This window comes from Clarias gariepinus, chromosome 14, assembly GCF_024256425.1.
Source record: "Clarias gariepinus isolate MV-2021 ecotype Netherlands chromosome 14, CGAR_prim_01v2, whole genome shotgun sequence".
Taxonomy (NCBI): domain Eukaryota; kingdom Metazoa; phylum Chordata; class Actinopteri; order Siluriformes; family Clariidae; genus Clarias; species Clarias gariepinus.
Genome location: NC_071113.1, coordinates 31,030,866 through 31,049,715, shown reverse-complemented (window position 1 = coordinate 31,049,715; position 18,850 = coordinate 31,030,866). Strand labels below are relative to the sequence as shown.

Sequence of the window (18,850 nt, the reverse complement as noted above, 5' to 3'; positions counted from 1 at the left end):
AATTCTACAGTATGTGGTGAGGTTTGTGGTGGTGGTGTGTGTGTTTGTACCAACACAGAATGGTGCAAGAACTCCCTACTAGTTTCTATGTATTGCTCATCATTGGTGGAGTTTGTGAGTGTTACAAATAGGTGGAGACCAATTATGCATCAATTCAAATAACATAAATCACACTGTGCTAGCAAACTTGTAAACCCTTCACATATGTTATACAAACTGAACAATGGCACAGCAAGTAATGTTAGCCATGTTGCTAACTACTATCACTACTGCTTCACACTTTCCAAGTTAATTTTTAAAACCATTAATGTAGATGCAGATGTGTTTCCTGGTCAGTTGTAGTTATCAATCATGTCCAAAAGCAAACAACGTGGAAAACATTACTAAATAGAGGGGAAAAAAATACAGACATTTTGACTAGGTACAAATAAATAAAAAAAAAAAATAATAAATTACCTCTCAAGCAGGAACAAAGCAACCTCTTAAATCATTTTCAGGCCTTTTAGCTTTCAGAGGTCTCTCTACCAAATAGCACTCCCATTGACCTGATAACCTGATGTGTGTGTGTGTGCTTGCGCATGAGTGAGTAGATGCAATAGTTCAATTAAGTCTGGAGCATACTTGGACATTTTATAAAATAGGTGTGTCTTTCTTTCCTCTTTCTCTGCTACTTGTTCCCTTTTCCCCCAAAGAGGACAAGATTAAATTGGATCAACACTGCAGTGTTTTATTTGTAATTTAATATGTTGTTGAAATGTTGATACAAAAAGTAACCAATTTGCATCTTAATCAGAATCAGAAAAAATTGTATTCACAAATAAGATTGGTAAAGATTAATAAAATAAAAGTATTTAAAAATATGAAATTATTAAATAAACAAAATGGAATTTTTTTTTACAAAAACAAAGCTGACAGTTTTGGAGATTCTAAAATATAAAAAAGCAGTATGTACAGAATAAAAAGAACACAAAAAGCTCTGCACATCTGTCCGTGTCAATATGTCGACATCAAATTAGAAGTTTTTTGTCAGTAAAATGTAAAGCCCAATAATTCTTACAATCTTATTTAATTATTAAAGGAATCTAATATTATTTTTATGTTCTCTCTCCCGCTGTTAGTTTGAGTGAGTGTTGTGAGGCAGAGCAACATTAACTTCTGTATTATTCTATAACTTATACTTTTGTTTCATCATTTGAAACATTAGAGGCATTTTGCAGTTGGAAACACTGCACTTTATACAAAATAGTAATTTCATTAAAGGCATTAAATTGTAATTAAAAAAATGCACCACATAACTTGATATTTCTGTGTAACACTTGGCTTCTGCTAGTAGATAAAATATTTTAAGTTTGTTTATTCACCTATGGTCATTTTGGCTAATTTGTCATGCTAAAACAAATTTTGTTATTATACATTCCGCTGAGTGAACACTGGCACATCTGCACATTTTTTGTGTCTGCTGTATTAGTTCATAGCATCAATGCTCAATGGACATAACGTTAAAGGTCCTACACATCATATTTTTATTAAATGTTAATATGATCTTTAGGGTCCTAATGAAAAGTTTGTAATATTTGTAAATTAAAAATTCAAAAGGATTGTGTAAAAAAACACTACTTTTACCTGGTAAAAACTAGCTTTGTTTTCAGCAACCTGTTTCAGTACATGCTAATTTAAATGCTCATGACCTCTGCTGAGCCCGCCCCCCCCCCCCAGTTCTGTGGGGCGTGACACGTGGGGTATAGCCACGGAAGTGTAGTCCAGTGCGGGCAATGCTTTGTGTGTAATGCAGTCCAAACTGGAAAACACCGGAATATAGAGCCTGAGCCTGTTTTCTTCAGTCGTTTTTGGTTTGATTTAAGTACGGAACCAAACCGAAAGTTTATAATATCGCCTGACAACGCAGAAATTAAAAGAATGGACATGCATCGACTCGATTTGTCTTTCTCATCACTGCACGGGCATGAATTAACGGGCTGTTACGCTGCTGCGAGCAACAATAAAAAAAGCGGAGAAGCTTACTGAGAGAGATACGGACGCGATGTGTTTACTGATGTGTTTACATGACTTCCTAATCTTCAACAGACATCGTTATAAACCATCTAACGTTACAAAGGTAAGCATAATATAGTTCTCCGACTACATACACAGTTTGCAACTAGATAATCACCTTAATGCATTGTTTATTATAAACGGGCGATTAGGGATTATATAGAGACGGATGTGCATAGAGAAGAAGCCATAACCATGTTCTATGAGAGTGTAAGTTAACTTACACTCCGCATTCATCGTGATTATTAAAAAAGGCGATCTGCAAAGATTCATAGTAAAATGAATTACACTCACCGAGCCTGGTGAAGATGAAGCAGGAACACGAAGCGTTAGTACAGATCCATTTTTAGGAGCAGCTTCCTAGTAAAACCTGCTTTATATTGACCCTCGTTTATAAAGCAGTCTGGTGAAAAATGATCAGTGCAAACATGAATGCATTTCGGTAGATCGGCGGGGACGTTAGCTTTAAAAACTAAATTCAGCCACTGCGTCCTCAGTGGCTCAGATACCTAACCCTAGGTAGGTACCCTAGGTCACTAACCCTAGGTAGTGAATGACGACTGCTGTGTTCGCTATTACACCCAACAACTGTACACAACACTCGCTTAGGCAACATTTTGCTCCAGCGGCGAAAAACAATGGCCGACAGCTTCTTCTCACTCGGGGCGGGTCTTTGCTAAAACACCAGTGTCAATCAACTTGTGTAGGAGCGGCCTCTGTCGGTTTGGCGTCACATCGACAGGCTTTTGCGATTGGCCTGATTTCAGAAGGGGGATGTTACTGTAATAAACGAAAAGAAAACCACTGGGCGGCTCTTTATCATCATAGAGTGGTTGTGTACGCACTCTCCTAACACACGGTTCAGTCCAAACAGCTTAAAATAGTGCATGTAGTGCTGTATGACCCCTTTAATATACAGGGTTCTGCTTAATGCCATCCTCATGCCATACTTTGTTAGAACTGCTCTCACTGCACTGCTACACATAATCACTTCACTTCTCCAATACGCAGAAATTAAACTCTTTACGCTGCAGTCTGACAGGGATTCATGTATGATAAGGACAGTGAGATCATTCTGGTCCTCAGTCCCTCGATCAACAAGAAGGCTTGACCAGACTGTTGATCATGGCAGGCAGCAAAATATAACATTTTGGAGATGAACCACGCATGCCCACTTGGGTTTGTACGCGGACGACACTGCTGGCTGCCATAGATGCAGCATGTGAGGACATCTCAGCAGATGCGTGCAGAGGCTGGATTAGGAACATAAGAAGATTTTTTCCACTGTGCAGAGCAAGGTTATATGTTGTGATGTGGATAAAAATCTGTGGCCCAATACACAAGACCGACATGATGCATAGGAGAACTGCCACATAATTTCACCTTTACCTTCTCTTGTACATGTATACTTTGCCCCACTTTGTCTTTTTCATGTTTCCATTTGTCGGTAAATAGCCTATGTATAGTTTCCTTCGTTTTCTGTATGTACGTACCACTATTGACAATACAGTAAAAATGTGAATACAGTCTGATCTTTTGTTTCGATTCTTCCATATACTGTTACATGAGTCAGTGTGGACTGGTTAGATGAGGTTAGATGAAATCATTCAGAAAAATGATCTATTTTTACCCTGTGAATTTACTGTAACAACTGGTTAATGCACAATGGTTTGCAAGAATAACTTCTTTTTTACCGGAGGGACACTGATTATGATGCACACCAGTATGGTAATTTAGTGGTTTCTAGTGATCAAAACCTGAGTTACAGTTTTTCTCAGTTGCTTTGGAGCATTTCTCGAATCAGTCTTAATATTTGCATAACAGGTGGTGCATTCTCAAAACAATTAGGATAAACATCACAACACATTGGATTTCTTGCAAAAGCATGTACTTTACTCAAAATCCTTAGGTACCCCCTCAAAAGTAAGTTTTTGTGTTAATGAAAATATCATCACCATCAGAATGACAAGTTCTTTTATCATTGTTTATATATGCTGAAGTCAAAATGTTTAGCCATGTTGTCAGAATGACATTGCATGGTTTCAGGATTTCCTGTTATAAAATAAGTTTTGGTTTGACAATGCAAAAGGCTGAATTCCTTCTGTATGGGATCTATGGAATTCAGCATCACAAATTTATCACGGCATTACGTGCATTACGTGCAATCACGGCATTACGTGCAATATTCACATTATTTCATCTATTTAGTTCGTGCCCACTGACACAGATTGCATTTTTTTTCTTGTGTCAGACAGTACGATTTTCAAACCAATTCACTGCTATAAGAATTAGCTTTTGATTTTTACTATGTTGATTAATTACAGTAACAGCTATATCATCAGCACGTTTTATCAATATATTTTACAATATTTGATTTTATTGTGGACTTCCTTACAGCTATTTTTCTGTATGTTTATTTAAATCTGTTTTATTTATCCGGAAGTTAATTGTTTTCAAAATCGTGTTGTCTGGCATAAAAAAATCCTCAAAATTTGTATCAGTGTGCATGAATCAAAGTTTACACAAATTGCGTAACTATTGCATGAAATGCCGTGAGACTGTTGAATATTGATTGTATATTGAGACTGAACAGGATACACTTTTTATTTAACTTTTACTAGTGGACTGAAAAAAATAATTACAATATGACATCATATAATGTCATTGTGATAAGAAAAATAAGGACACAAAAGCACAATGGGGAAAAATATTAAATCACAAATGGTAAACATAGAAAACACCTCTTTGGCAAAACTGTGCGTGCTGTTGTCTGTTTCTATACCCCCTGATATCCCTTGCAATACAACATGGAAAAAATCTTCTTGAGTGTCTAATCCAGGCTCTGCAGGCTTTCTCTGTGATATCCTCACATGCTGCATCCATGGCAGCCAGAAGGGACATCTGTGTATGTGGCTGTCGATCAAAGACCTTCCATTTTCATGATAAGTAAAACTCCTCAATTGGGTTAAGGAATGGGGAATATGGTCTTAGGAATTCCATCAACATTCTGTTTTGGGTCAAAAACCACTGCCTGATGGTGTTTGAGTGATAAAAGCTCACATTATCCCAAAGTATTACATATTTGGCCGAATCATCTTGAAATGGACCCCTATCAGGGATGAAAGTCCTATAGAGGGTCTCTAGTAAGGTGAGGAGATGCTGTGTATTGTATGGGCCTATAAGAAGAATATGAGTTAGAGCACTATGATGTGAAATAGCAGCCAACATAGTGATATTTTCTCCCCGCTGGCCTGGCAAGTCAACAGTAGCTCTGTGGCCGATGACATTTCGACCACGTCTTCTGCTTCTGTTCAGACTGAAGCCTGCTTCATCCACGTATATGAAGGTGTGAGGTGACATAACTTACAGCAGGTTATGGTCGCTAAACCGGTGGATGTCCAGGTGGTGCTCCGAAAACAACGTGGGCTTCATAGATAATTGGAAGACCTTTGAGGGCAAAGCTGGCCTGTAAGGCGGGACGGTGTCCATCCCACTCGGGAAGGTGCTGCTCTCATTTCTTGCAGTATAGCTCATAGTCTCAGAAGAGGCCTAGTTAATCTGTGACGATCAAAAAATTAAAAACAAATTTAGAAAGACTTAGAAAGTCTGTTTTAATAATTTAATTAATATAGATATTACAAACTCAGATCACACTGAATGTGCAGCCGGCACCTCTGATCTGAAGCTAGGACTGTTAAATATTAGATCTCTCGCATCTAAAGCAGTTATTATTAACGAAACTATCACAGACCAGAAGTTTGATATATTATGTTTAACTGAAACCTGGATTAAACAGAACGAGTATGTAGCTCTAAATGAAGCTAGTCCTTCTGGATACAGCTACATACACCAGCCTCGGTTAACTGGTAGAGGAGGAGGCGTCGCAGTTATTTACAACGATAATCTGGCTATCCTACAAAAACACAGATTTAAATTTAATGCATTTAAAATTCTCTATAGTAACATAAAGTCAGCTCAGACGATTCCACTAATTATCATTTACAGACCTCCAGGGCCGTACTCTGAATTTCTCTGTGAATTTGCAGATTTCCTTTCAAACCTTGTCGTTTCCGTAGACAAAGCGTTAATTGCTGGAGATTTTAATATTTATTTTGAGAATCCAGAAGACCCTCTGAGAACAGCATTTATGTCAATACTGGAGTAGGAGTAAATCAGTGTGTAGTAGGACCCACTCATAAAGCAGGTCACACTTTGGACTTAATATTATCCTTCGGATTAAGTATAAGAAACATAATTACAATTCCACGGTCTGTCAAACACAGTCAGTCAAACACAACACCGGGACGCTGCGCTTATTGTGGCGGGGAATTTAATAGTGCCAACCTCAAACACGCAGCGCCAAACTTTTAAAACCATCCGCGACGCTCTGAAATCTCGCACCGCTGCCTACAACACGGGACTCACGTCGGGGGACATGGAACCGTACAAGGCTGCATCATACAGCATCCGGAAGGCGGTGAAAGAGGCGAAGCAGCACTATGGGAGGAAACTAGAGTCACAACTCCAACAGACTGACTCTAGGAGCCTGTGGCAGGGATTAAGGACAATTACTGAATATAAAGCACCAACATCCGGTATGATAAACGCAGACGTGACTCTGGCAGATGAGCTGAACACTTTCTATCCTCGCTTCGAGGCTGTAGCTAAAGACGCTAGCGATGCTAATACTAGCGGCGCTAACGGCTGCAGACAGGAAGTCACTGCCAGCACCGGAAGCGCGTTCATCATCACCGAGCATGACTTGAGGAGAGCCTTCAAGAGAGTGAACATCAGGAAAGCAGCAGGACCAGACGGCATCTCAGGCCGTATTCTCAGAGCCTGCGCAGACCAGCTAGCACCTGTGTTCACTGAGATATTCAACATCTCTTTATCTCAGTCGGTGATCCCCTCATGCTTCAAAGAGTCCATCATTGTTCCTGTCCCAAAGAAACCTCATCCTGCTTCCTCAATAATTATCGCCCTGTAGCCCTCACTTCAGTAGTGATGAAGTGCTTTGAACGCCTGGTCAGAGACTTCATCATTTCTTCACTACCAGACACACCGGACCCACTACAGTTTGCATACCGTCCAAACCGTTCCACGGACAATGCAATCTCACATCTCCTCCATACATCTCTTACTCACCTGGACACTCGGAGGGGGAATTATGAGAAAATGCTCTTCATCGACTACAGCTCTGCATTTAATACCATAATTCCCTCCACACTCACCACCAAGCTGGAGCACCTGGGACTCAGCTCATCCATGTGTCAGTGGATCTCCAATTTTCTGACTGGCAGACCACAGGCAGTAAGGATGGGCGGACATGTCTCAGCCTCCATCACTCTCAGTACTGGAGCCCCCCAGGGTTGTGTTCTGAGCCCCCTGCTGTACTCCTCTGACTGCGTGGCCACTACCAACTCCACCACTGTCATCAAGTTTGCTGACGACACTGTCGTGGTGGGCCTGATCACCAACAACGATGAGACGGCCTACCTGGAGGAGGTTGGAAATCTGGAGAACTGGTGCCAGAGAAACAATCTCCTCCTGAACGTCAGCAAGACAAAGGAGCTGATAGTGGACTTCAGTACAAAGCAGGTGAGGAACTACCAGACCCGCATCATCAACAGGAGCTCAGTGGAGAGAGTGGACAGCTTCAGATACCTCGGTGTTCACATCACGCAGGACCTGACATGGTCCTGCCACATCAACACCGTGGTAAAAAAGGCCCGGCAGTGTGTACCACCTCAGACGCTTGAGAGACTTTAGACTGCCCTCCAAGGTGCTCAGGAATTTCTACTCCTGCACCATAGAGAGCATCCTGACGGGAAACATCACGACCTGGTTCGGGAACAGCACCATGCAGGACAGACGAGCTCTACAATTCAATTCAATTCAATTTTATTTGTATAGCGCTTTTAGCAATTTTCATTGCCGCAAAGCAGCTTTACATAGTCAAAAGAATTATTTAGGTTTGTATGAAATGTGAATTTGTATGAATCAAAATGGTCAGTTTGTCCCTGGTGAGCAAGCCGAGGGCGACAGTGGCAAGGAAAAACTCCCTGAGATGGTAATAGGAAGAAACCTTGAGAGGAACCAGACTCAACAGGGAACCCATCCTCATTTGGGTGAAACAGAAAGCAGTAAATGATCTGCATTTATACAGTGTGTAGGGTGGGAGGCAGTTCAGCTATAATAGCTGATGTTAATTGATGTTAATATGGAGTCCAGGTAGTTATTGAAGACCCAGGTAGACTTGTAAGAAGTTCCAGTCATGAACTATCGAACTGTCAAGTCCCCAGAGAAACAGTTGCCAACACCAGTCAAGGCCAGAACCATTTTCTAGGTAGAGAGAATCATTCCCAGACACCAGACACATCCCAGAGAGACACACGGGGCATCCATGTGACGAGATCTTCAGCCAGAAGCGGGGCACCAGGATGGGTCAGACAGGTCCGGAGGGCAGAGGGAGTCTGGATCACTGGCAGCTCAGGAACGACATGTGTAGCTCGACAGAGAGAGAGAGAAAGAGTGAAAGGGGGGGACAGGAGGAGAGAGGAAAAAGAAAGAGGGGGGGGAAGAGAAGAAGAGGAGAGATGGCAGTTAGGTATGGTCACAGTCACACAATGTATAATGTGAATGTATATTAACTGTAGCGTGCAAGCAGAGACTCCGGCAGGAGTAACTATGACAGCATAACTAAAAGGGAGAGCCAGAAGGAAACACAAACATGAGGGCTTCCTGACATGTAAAGCAAACAATCACCTCACCGTCAGCAAACCTGAGTGATCAATGAGAGTGAGGAAGACAGCATCCAAACATACCAGTTCACCATAATACTCTACGTCCATGAGTCCCCCAGATCTGCTCCTTTACCTAAGGCTAATCTATTTATAAAAATGCTCGGCTAAATAAATAGGTTTTTAGCCTGGACTTAAACACTGAGACTGTGTCTGAGTCCCGAACACTATTTGGAAGACTCTTCCATAACTTTGGGGCTTTGTAAGAAAAAGCTCTGCCCCCAGCTGTATTTTTCATAATACGCGGTACTGACAAGCAGCCTGCATCCTTTGATCGAAGTAGGCGTGGCGGATTGTAAGACACTAGCAGTTCGCTCAGGTACTGCGGCGCGAGACCATTTAATGCTTTATATGTCAAGAGTAGTATTTTAAAATCAATGCGAAATTTCACAGGGAGCCAATGGAGTGAAGATAAGATAGGGGTGATGTGCTCATATCTTCTGGTTCTGGTGAGGACTCTCACTGCTGCATTCTGGACTAGCTGAAGCTTATTTATGCATCTAGCTGAACAACCAGACAGTAAGGCATTACAATAGTCCAACCTAGAGGTGATAAAAGCATGAACTAGTTTTTCTGCGTCGTTTAGCGACAATAAATTTCTTATTCTGGCAATATTTCTGAGGTGAAAGAATGCTATCCTGGTAATATTATCTACATGTGCTTCAAATGAAAGGCTGGAATCAATAATCACACCAAGGTCTTTCACTGTTGCATTTGATGGAACAGAAAGGCCATCTAAAGTTACGGTAACTAGATTATTGAAAGCCTAGTTAAGGCATCTGTACTAGAAGAGACAACCAGTTTTGTAATTCTCCTATTTTCCCGGTGATCGAGCCAGGTACAAATAAATGGCGTCTTGTGCATGATTTGGATGCAGTTTAATAGTATAACAGGTAAATTATCCAGTAGATGTTCCAAATCCACATACACTGCTAACTAATGTCCCTCCCAAAGCCATATACTTCACTGTAATTGATCTTTGTTCAGCCTTCTTCAGTGTTTCAGTGGCACAAGAGAGTAGATATTTGTTTGCATTTACATGTACTGGTAAACAATATATGTACCAAAAATGCCATGGAGGTTTAACCACTCACTGCATATATTCAATCAGATTTGGAAGCTGATTTAGGAGGTTTAAGGATAGAAAATAGCCTTTGTCAGCATATGGATGAGTGTTTAATATGTTTATTATCATTAGAAGCATGCCATAGGAATTCCATTAAGGTACTCAGTAAGCTATGTAGCTCAGGGAGGCCATAGAGTGTCCAACGCTAAACTACAGTACTGCGAGCCTCAAGTTGAATGGGTAAGGTGACTAGTTTCACATAAGACGATAGCCGTTGTGCCTACCTAATTAGAAGGCATAAGTAAAGCACCAGTGTCACAACCAGATAAACAGTGATGACCTTTCTAGGGGTAACAGGTTTCATGCTGACTGGAGTGAGGAGTATCTGATATCAAGATGATATCAAGCTGTTCTATCTGTATGTGGCTAACCGAGCTGATGGATCTGCCCCAGCTATATCGATGTAGTGGTAAACTTGCAGTGATAGGAAAAACCAGCCCTAGCTTACTACAGCACTAAGCTAGATAATATAGCTTAAGGATAGCCACCATGCTATTAACAGGTTCTTGCAGCTGTACCTTATGCATATGGAAAATCATCTACATTAACTCGGTTACTTATAGGTTGTAGAGTTGATAAAACAAGGGAAATTTGTTCTAACTCAAGCTCGCATTCTAGGTCATTCTTCACTGCTCACATATCCTGACATTACTATAAAGCGATGTGACACAGCTAACCCAGCTAAATTAATCCCTTAAGCCTATAAAGGAGTGTCTCATGATTGTGTGGAGAGTTCATTGGCATTTACTAGGTTACGGCCTGATTGAGTCTAAACCGATATTGGTTGCAGAAATCACTTACTTTGCTGATGGATCTAGTTTTAGAGACCATGTAGGAAATCACACTGGGTATTCAATAATAATGAAGAATGGAGGAAACTTTAAACCGTCTTATCTTAGAATTGTTCGTAACCGTGTTCCACTCAATTAGCTGAGCTGAAAAGTGCCCACAGCCACCTGCCAATTATGAAAAGGGCTAATGGCAAATATTTTTACAGATTCAGCCTATTTGCATGGTGCATGTCATCTGTTTGGAGCAGTATGGTGTGGTGGATTTTTTATTCTCCCCACATCGAAGTTGCCCTAATTAGAATACTAAACAAGTACTATAACTGTAGTAAAAGAAATCAAAGAAAGACTTCAGACTCCGTGCAGATCTAGATGAAGTAAGGATAAGTTTTATTGCAGCAACAAAACAAAGTGAGCCAGCCTTGAAAATGCTTAGGATGTAACTCCAAGCATCGCCAAGAAACAGACTGATTTAACTGTGACATAGGTACCTCTTTTATACAATTTCAAAGGGGCGGAGCACTCACCTAGCCCCCTCCTTTGTATAATTTTTTTTTTTATTTCTTATCAAACAATTTTTTACCCAATAAAAATACATTTTCTATACTACGTCATATACCTCGTCATCTGACTCCACCTCCTACTGATATTATTTTCCATTATAACTTATTTTTCATATAAATATATTTCTATTAACTTTTCACTTTCCTTGTTCAACTTAAAAAAAATATGGGGTGGCGCTTACGCCAACTATAAATTCTTGGTGCTTCCGGTTTTTCTACAGTTTTCAAGACACAGGCCATGGGTAAGCATCTCCTTCACATTATTTTTAACTATTTGTCTTATTTTATCAATCTTGTTGTATTTACGTGTTTTATTTTGTTTTCTATAGCTAATCGCATTTGCACGAATGATCATTTCGTCCCTCCAAACGACTCGGACATGGAGAGCAGTCCGGCTCACAGCCCTACTGACTACACTCCTACTGAACCTGTCAGGGACCGGGCCTCGGTGAGTTTTGCTGAGGATGAGCCCGAGCCATCTGGAGCACTATTACAGTTTCTAGAAGAGACAGGGCTTACTTTTTGTAGAACGGATGACTCCAATCCTGGTCCTTCTAAAAGACCTCGTGTGGATAGCCCTTATCCATTTTCTTTTAGGCCCGTACGGCCCGAGTCTACTACTCCGGCTCCGTCGGTCCTAAAACCTGTTTGTCATGTTAATGTTGGTACCCAGACCGATTCTAAAGTGTCTGTTGGCACCCAAACAGCTTCTACTCCCGCGCCTGTGCCAATTTTAAATCGCGGTGTTTTTGTTCCTCTCACTGATCTTCAAATTGGTTTTATCTTGCCTCAAAGGAGGTCAGATACTTGAATTTATATGCATTTCATTATGCTATTAATGCTTACCCAGGCCCCCTATATTTTGTACTTTTATTTTGGGCCTTAAACTTTGTATTTTGTATTTCTTACTATGTAGATGCACATATTATTTTATTTCTGTGTCTACTCTTATTAAACCTATTATTCATATAGCTGTGTGTGTGTGTCTTTTTTGGCTATTTGTCTGTCACTTTGCACGTGTATCCATTGTCTGTTACATCACAGAAAGGTCTGCTGAACTAGTGCGGTGTCTAGGTTACTATGACATCATGTGCATCTCATTGCAAGTCTAAGGTTTGTTAGGTACATACCGATCCTTGTTACTGTGACATCACATTGTCCTTGCCTTAACTCTGTCATCCTCATCTCACCTCTATAAGTCTTAACCAAAGTACAATTATTTTCAATTAAAATATGCTTACATATTTCCCCCTCTGTGACTTTTAAGTCACACAAAGAAAATAATGCATCAAATAATATGTGAAATATTAGAAAGAAAAAATTTAAACACTAGTAGTTAGAACGTAGGTAACCTAGCAATTAAACTAATAACATGAAAAACTTAACTAAACGAAAAACTTAACTATTAAACTAGTAACAACTTTACTCATAAGAATATAAGAAAACTTAACAGAAAAACTTAACCTCATATATCATAGAAGAAAAACTTAACCTCATCTCATATATCCCTTACATATTACCCCCTCACCAAACGAACAGTTAAGGAAAGATAAACAAAATGAGTAAATATAAGTAGGAATACGTATATATGAGTATAATAAACATGCAATGGTTATGATAGGATGAGTCCAGAGGTGGGCGAAAAAACCTTCAGTATAGCCAATTTAGAAGGAAAAATTCCACACCTTGCCAGCTTTTCATGCTCGACAGTGTATTCATCACCAGGACTTCAATCCTTATATTAAAATATGACAGAAACATTTTAAACCGTCAGAGCCACTTAAGGAGTCCGTTAGCATCTCTGTAAATTAAAGATAGTGTATCAAGAGCTTCAGTCCCTTCTTCAATCAATGTCTTTCGGTCCTCCTCAGTGAATTCAATCACATACAGGTCCTCACAGTTCCCCAGCTGTGATAGTGGAATTCTGTTCATCCTGCCCGTCTCCAGACGCAAGAAGTCTAGCCACATTTCATCAGCTTCCGGAAGAGCATCCAGTGCTCTTTGCAGGGGTATCGGCGTATTCGTCCATAAAATGTCATCCCCCAACATCACTTTAGCTATGGTCTTAGTTGCTGCCATGTAAACATCGTCAAATTCAACTACTCCACAGATATCATATCCAGCCCACTCTTCTTCAATCCCAATACCTCTATAAACGCCTAGCTTCAGATGTCTCCCAAGCTGATATGTAGTTGTTTCCAGACGAAGTCCTCTGCTTACGTCCAGGTCGAAGGCTTCCTGTGTCTTTGCCTTAATCCATTTGAAGTCCTTTGTCAAGACGTTAGCCATGGTGATGAACTCCTTGGTCCCTATTGGGTGCTGCGGATGCCAGTCAACCAGGTCATGTCTCAATTCCGCCCATCTTTTCGTTGGAGTCTTTTCCATAACCTCTTTCCATGCACCACAGCAGACTGAACAGGAAACTATCCACCTTGGGTCAGGTACCGGTTCCATTCTGCAATATATACGTGTACAGCAGAAACAAAACACAAAAACAAAACAAAACACCAAACATAAAACATACTTCTTCTATACTACTTTTTCTCTGATATAGTTACTTAAGCATGGGTTAAATATGTTAGATTAAAATGTGCTGCTACGCTAAACAAGTTTTTTCAATGTACATGTGATTCAGTTAGTAGTCAATGGTTATTTATCCAGTGTTGTACTTCATTTCCATATAAGTGGACTCCTCCTCCTCATCTTCATCCGGTGTAATCTGGTCATGGTATTCCACAACAACAGTATATTGTCCTACCATTCTCTGAATGCTTGCTCTGGCCAGGGGAATAATGCAGCATGACAAAGTGAGTAGGGTGCCTAGCACTATCAAAACTATCGTTCCTAATTTCACAAGTAGTCCATACCAATTAGAAGGATTGAGCCAGTCAAACCAAGAGGTCCACGCGGTAGTTTTCTGTACGTCTTGGGTGACTCTAACATGTTCATCTCTCAGTTTCCGCATGGCTCTTAGTATTTTGGTTATATTACCCTCTGGGCCTGTGTGTCTTGGAATATATGTACAGCAGTCTTCTCCGATTAAGGCACATACTCCTCGTTGTGGTGCTAACAAAGTGTCCAGTGCAAATCTATTCTGCATGGTCATTACTGTTGTTCTGTCTAATTGTTCTTGTACGAGTCCTAAAACACTTAATGTGTGATTCCAAAATCTCTGTTGGTTATACCATAGTAGGTTTATCCATCTTGCGTTTTTCGCAATTTGAACCCATGGAAGGAAAATTGTCGTAAACGCTCCTCCTACCCTGTTTATAACTTCATGTTCAGTTGGTACGCCTATGGGAATGCCATCCCAAGTCACTGTTATACCTCCTTCCTTATCAAACTCTTCCCATTTTTTCAATCCATCCTGACCAATTGTATCTGTAAATTTTACCTCTCGTTTGTTCCTTTTGCCTTGCTTGTTTTGTAATCCTATCACTATTAGTTCTCCTTCTAGTAGCACTGGAGCACAGCATCCACTCCAGTCTTTTGGTAGAGTCTGTCTAACCGTGGTTCCCTCACAGTACCAAAATATGTCAGCTAAAGGCGTTGTACCATGCCTTAGATCTGGTTGTCTTACTTTTACTCTCTCGCTACATAACGTATCGTTAGCTTCTTTGTCACATATCCGACGCATTTCTATAGAAAATCCTGCTGCTGGTTGGGTTTCATTGCAGCTCGATGACAGATTTCCTATCTCTACACTTCCCTCTGAGCAGATACACAGAGGATAGTTCTGTTGAACAGGTGTTATTTCACGTTGAACAGCGTCTATTGTTTCTACGGGTTGATATGTGCATTTGCTTATATTTTGCATCCATTCTGGACCATAATCTATTGCAACTGAATGTAAAAGACAGCTGATAGGACATAATCGTGATTCACTATATTCTGGATCGTCTTTACATTCACTTGTTCCCTGTGTTATTACTACTTTTGGTGGTTTGTTACTTCTATCATGACACACAATGCAGTCCCTTTTTGTTAAGGAAACAGCTGTGAACTTCAACCATTGGTAGAACATGTCATTTTTCCATGTCTGGTCAGACTCTTTTCTGTTTCCAGGTATCTGTTTTATTATTTGTGGAATTATGGTTACATAGTTTGCTGACTCAGTATCTGATACTCTAGGTTGGTCGGGTTTTTTTGCTATACATCCATGCCACTGCGGTAATCCTAAGCATACTCCTCGTATTTTGCCGTTTGTTGACTTATTGAAAGCGCACCATTCATTGGAATTTGGTATTGCCTCAATCAATCCATCTAGCGAAATCATCTCGTTAGATGCAGGAATTTTCTCTAAGTCTACATAAATACGAATTTGATCTCCTTGGGGTCGTGACTTGTCTACCTCTATCTGAAAGGTTCCTTCCCACTTTCCTATTCTTTCCCATATTGATAAACCAGCTACTATTCTTGCTCTTGTTATTGTAGCTAGTACACAATATATTTGCCTTTTCTCTTCAGTGTCCCATTCTGGTTTAGGTTTTTTACTCTTGGGGGTCCCTCCACTAATCAAAGTGATCAGTAGAAATATTATTATAACCATAGATCTTCTTCGATGGTTTTGGGGGTAGTAACAGTGTGGTTTCTCCATCTGGATCACAACGGTGACACGTGGGACTATGGCCAAATAATCTACACAATATGTTTCTTGGGGTGTTTTTTGTTGGGTATGTTCTTTCTACGGTAGTTGATTTAAATAATCTAATCACTATCTGAGCCAGTATCAGCTTCTAACTGTCTCCGTGCTGTTTCAATTTTGGTACGTTTATCTTCTCGCTGTCTAACTTGAGCTCTTGTTCGGTGAGACGGTCCTGCTTGTTCTGCCTCTGCTTCTGCTTCTTCAAGCTCAGCTTCCCAATCTTGTATATCTTCTTGAGGCCACTCTGGCCAATAGCCTTGTTCCTCTTCCTGCTCTTCCCACGGTAACCCTTCAGTGCGTTCGTATGGATCTGGTGCTTGTTGTCTGGGTCTTTCGTCGTCTCTCTGAGGATCTGATTGCAAACCTGAAGGTCCTGCTCTTGGAGAATCAGTGTCCTCCTGAGGAAACCTATCTCTTGCCTGGTCCGGATTTGGCGCCTTGCAGCAATGATTCAAATGGTACCATACGTCTTTACCTTTAACTTTCACAGCAGTTGGAGTTGCCAACACCACCTTGTATGGTCCTTCCCTTCTAGCTTGATCCCACTTTCTTTTGAACACTCGGATGAATACCCAGTCACCAGGCAGTACAGTTCTCTCGTCCTCTGCCTCAGCGTCCTCAGCTTGATCAGCTGCTCTCTGTCTGGTGTTATCGTGTATTGTTGCTCCCTTAACCTGTTGGAAAATAGCTTTGTGTATTTCAGATAAGTGTTTCACATAATGATCGAGTTCACTTTGCAGTTGTTCAAGTGTGGGGCCTTTATAGGGCCCGCGAGTAAAGGAAGTAAGCATAGGTCTGCCAGTAAGCATTTCATGCGGAGTTAGATGCGTGTTACGGTTAGTTTGCGATCTCATGCCCATTAAGGCTAATGGCAAAGCTTGAAACCAGTTCATGCCTGTCTCTGCACATATTTTAGCCAATTTCATTTTTAGAACTCCATTTGCTCTTTCTACCATCCCCTGAGATTGGGGGTGATAAACACATCCGAATCTGTGCTTGATTTTTAACCACTGAGTAATTTTCTGTACTATCTTATTTGTGAAGTGTTTTCCATTGTCTGAACTGATTGTGTCTGGAATTCCAAATCTTGGTATCACCTCTCTACATAAGAATTTTGCTACTGCCGTTGCATCTTCCTTAGCTGTTGCCACAGCTTCTACCCATCTGCTAAATCTGTCTTCTACCACTAAGATATATCGTTTTCCTTGTATCCTAGGTTCCCCCATGTCCACATAATCAAACATTATATGCCTGAACGGCCCATCTGGCTCTGGGATGTGTCCTATCGGTGATGTAAAGTGTTTTCTAACGTTAAATCTAGCACAGATGTCACAAAACTGCGATAATGTTCGATGAACCATAGGACCTAGATAAGGCGACCACCATTCCTTTTGGATTCTCCTTATCACTTCCCCTTTTGCTACGTGATCGTTACCATGAACTTGTCTTATCAGGGTTAAAAGAAAATTTTGTGGAGCTACAAAACGCCCATCTGCACTTCGCCAAACATTAGTATCATTATTTTTTGTTGCTCCTCTTGCGAGCCATTTACGAATCTCTTCTCCTGATGCTGCTGCCTGCATGTTCGCTAGTGAGGTTAAGTCTGGTGTAGGGGGCGCATAGTCTTCAGGTATAAGTAATAATCTTTCCTCTGGCTCTGGACTTGCCCTCTGTTCTTCATCAGGACTAATGCTCGATTCTGGAGAGCTTGGTTCATTATCTCCCTGCGGATTAGGTTCTGGCTGTGCTGCTGTCTCTGGCATCATATTTATTTGGTTTACTGCTGCTTTCTTTGCTGCTTCATCTGCTGCTTCATTTCCGTCACTAACAAAAGTACCATCTTTTTTGTGTGCTGCACATTTAACTATGGCTAATCTTGATGGTAATTTGATTGCATCTAACAGTTCTGATATTGCTTCTCCATGTACTACTGGTGTTCCGTCTGCTCTTTTGTAACCTCTTTGTGCCCATATGGGGCCATACAAATGGCATATTCCATATGCGTAAGCTGAATCTGTATATATCGTACATGCTTTGCCTTCTGCTAGCTTGCAAGCGCCTGTCAAAGCGAGTAACTCAGCTAACTGAGCAGAACAGGGTTGTGGCACATGCTCTGCTTGTGCAATTCTAAACGTTTTCCCATCTAGATCTGGTGTTACTATAGCATATCCTGCTTTATTGCTATCCCCATCTCTAAAACATGACCCATCCACAAAATATATACACTCTGGATGTGACAGAGGTTGGTTTTCTAAATCTTGGCGTGTCTTTAGATATTCTGCTGACACTATTTGACAATCGTGGGGATCTCCCTCTGCTGGGGTCATTATTCGATCCGCTGGATTTACTGTCTGACACCTTCGTATGGTCAATTCTGGTGCAGAGAGTATTACATCATATCCTGTTCTTCTGGCGTTTGTAATCACAAACGATGGACTAGTCAAGAGTGCATGTAATGCGTGGGTAGTGTACAGCGTTACTGGATGTCCCATAGTAATTGATGTTGCTTTCTCATAAGCAAATGCTGCGGCTGCCACTCCTCTGTAACAGGGAGGCATGCCTTTTTCAATATTATCGAGCGCTGTACTGTAATAAGCAATTGGTTGTTTACTAGGACCTTGTTGTTGTGTCAGAACCCCTGTGGCAAAGCCGCCACGCTCTGAGACATATAGGTGGAATGGCTTGTTATACTCTGGACTAGCAAGTGCTGGTGCTGTACAGAGTTCTCTTTTTAGTTGTTTAAAAGCTTCTAGTGCTTCAGGTGTCCATGCTAACACTGCACTATTTTTTGTTTGTCCCACTGCTTTGACTAAAGCTCTTAAGGGTGCTGTTTTTAATGCAAAGTCACATATCCAGTCTCTGCTAAATCCCACCAT

General features: G+C 40.8%; 1 protein-coding gene across 1 annotated transcript; it reads right to left on the bottom strand.

The window, feature by feature from the left end:
* Nucleotides 1-13,351: 13,351 nt before the first annotated feature.
* LOC128541063 (uncharacterized protein K02A2.6-like) lies at nucleotides 13,352-17,858 on the bottom strand. Its single transcript, XM_053511164.1, has 2 exons — nucleotides 16,450-17,858; nucleotides 13,352-13,784 (listed from the first exon to the last, which is right to left on the bottom strand). Exons 1-2 carry the CDS (start codon nucleotides 17,738-17,740, stop codon nucleotides 13,753-13,755), a joined length of 1,323 nt encoding a protein of 440 aa, XP_053367139.1. The 5' UTR covers nucleotides 17,741-17,858; the 3' UTR covers nucleotides 13,352-13,752.
* Nucleotides 17,859-18,850: the final 992 nt, after the last annotated feature.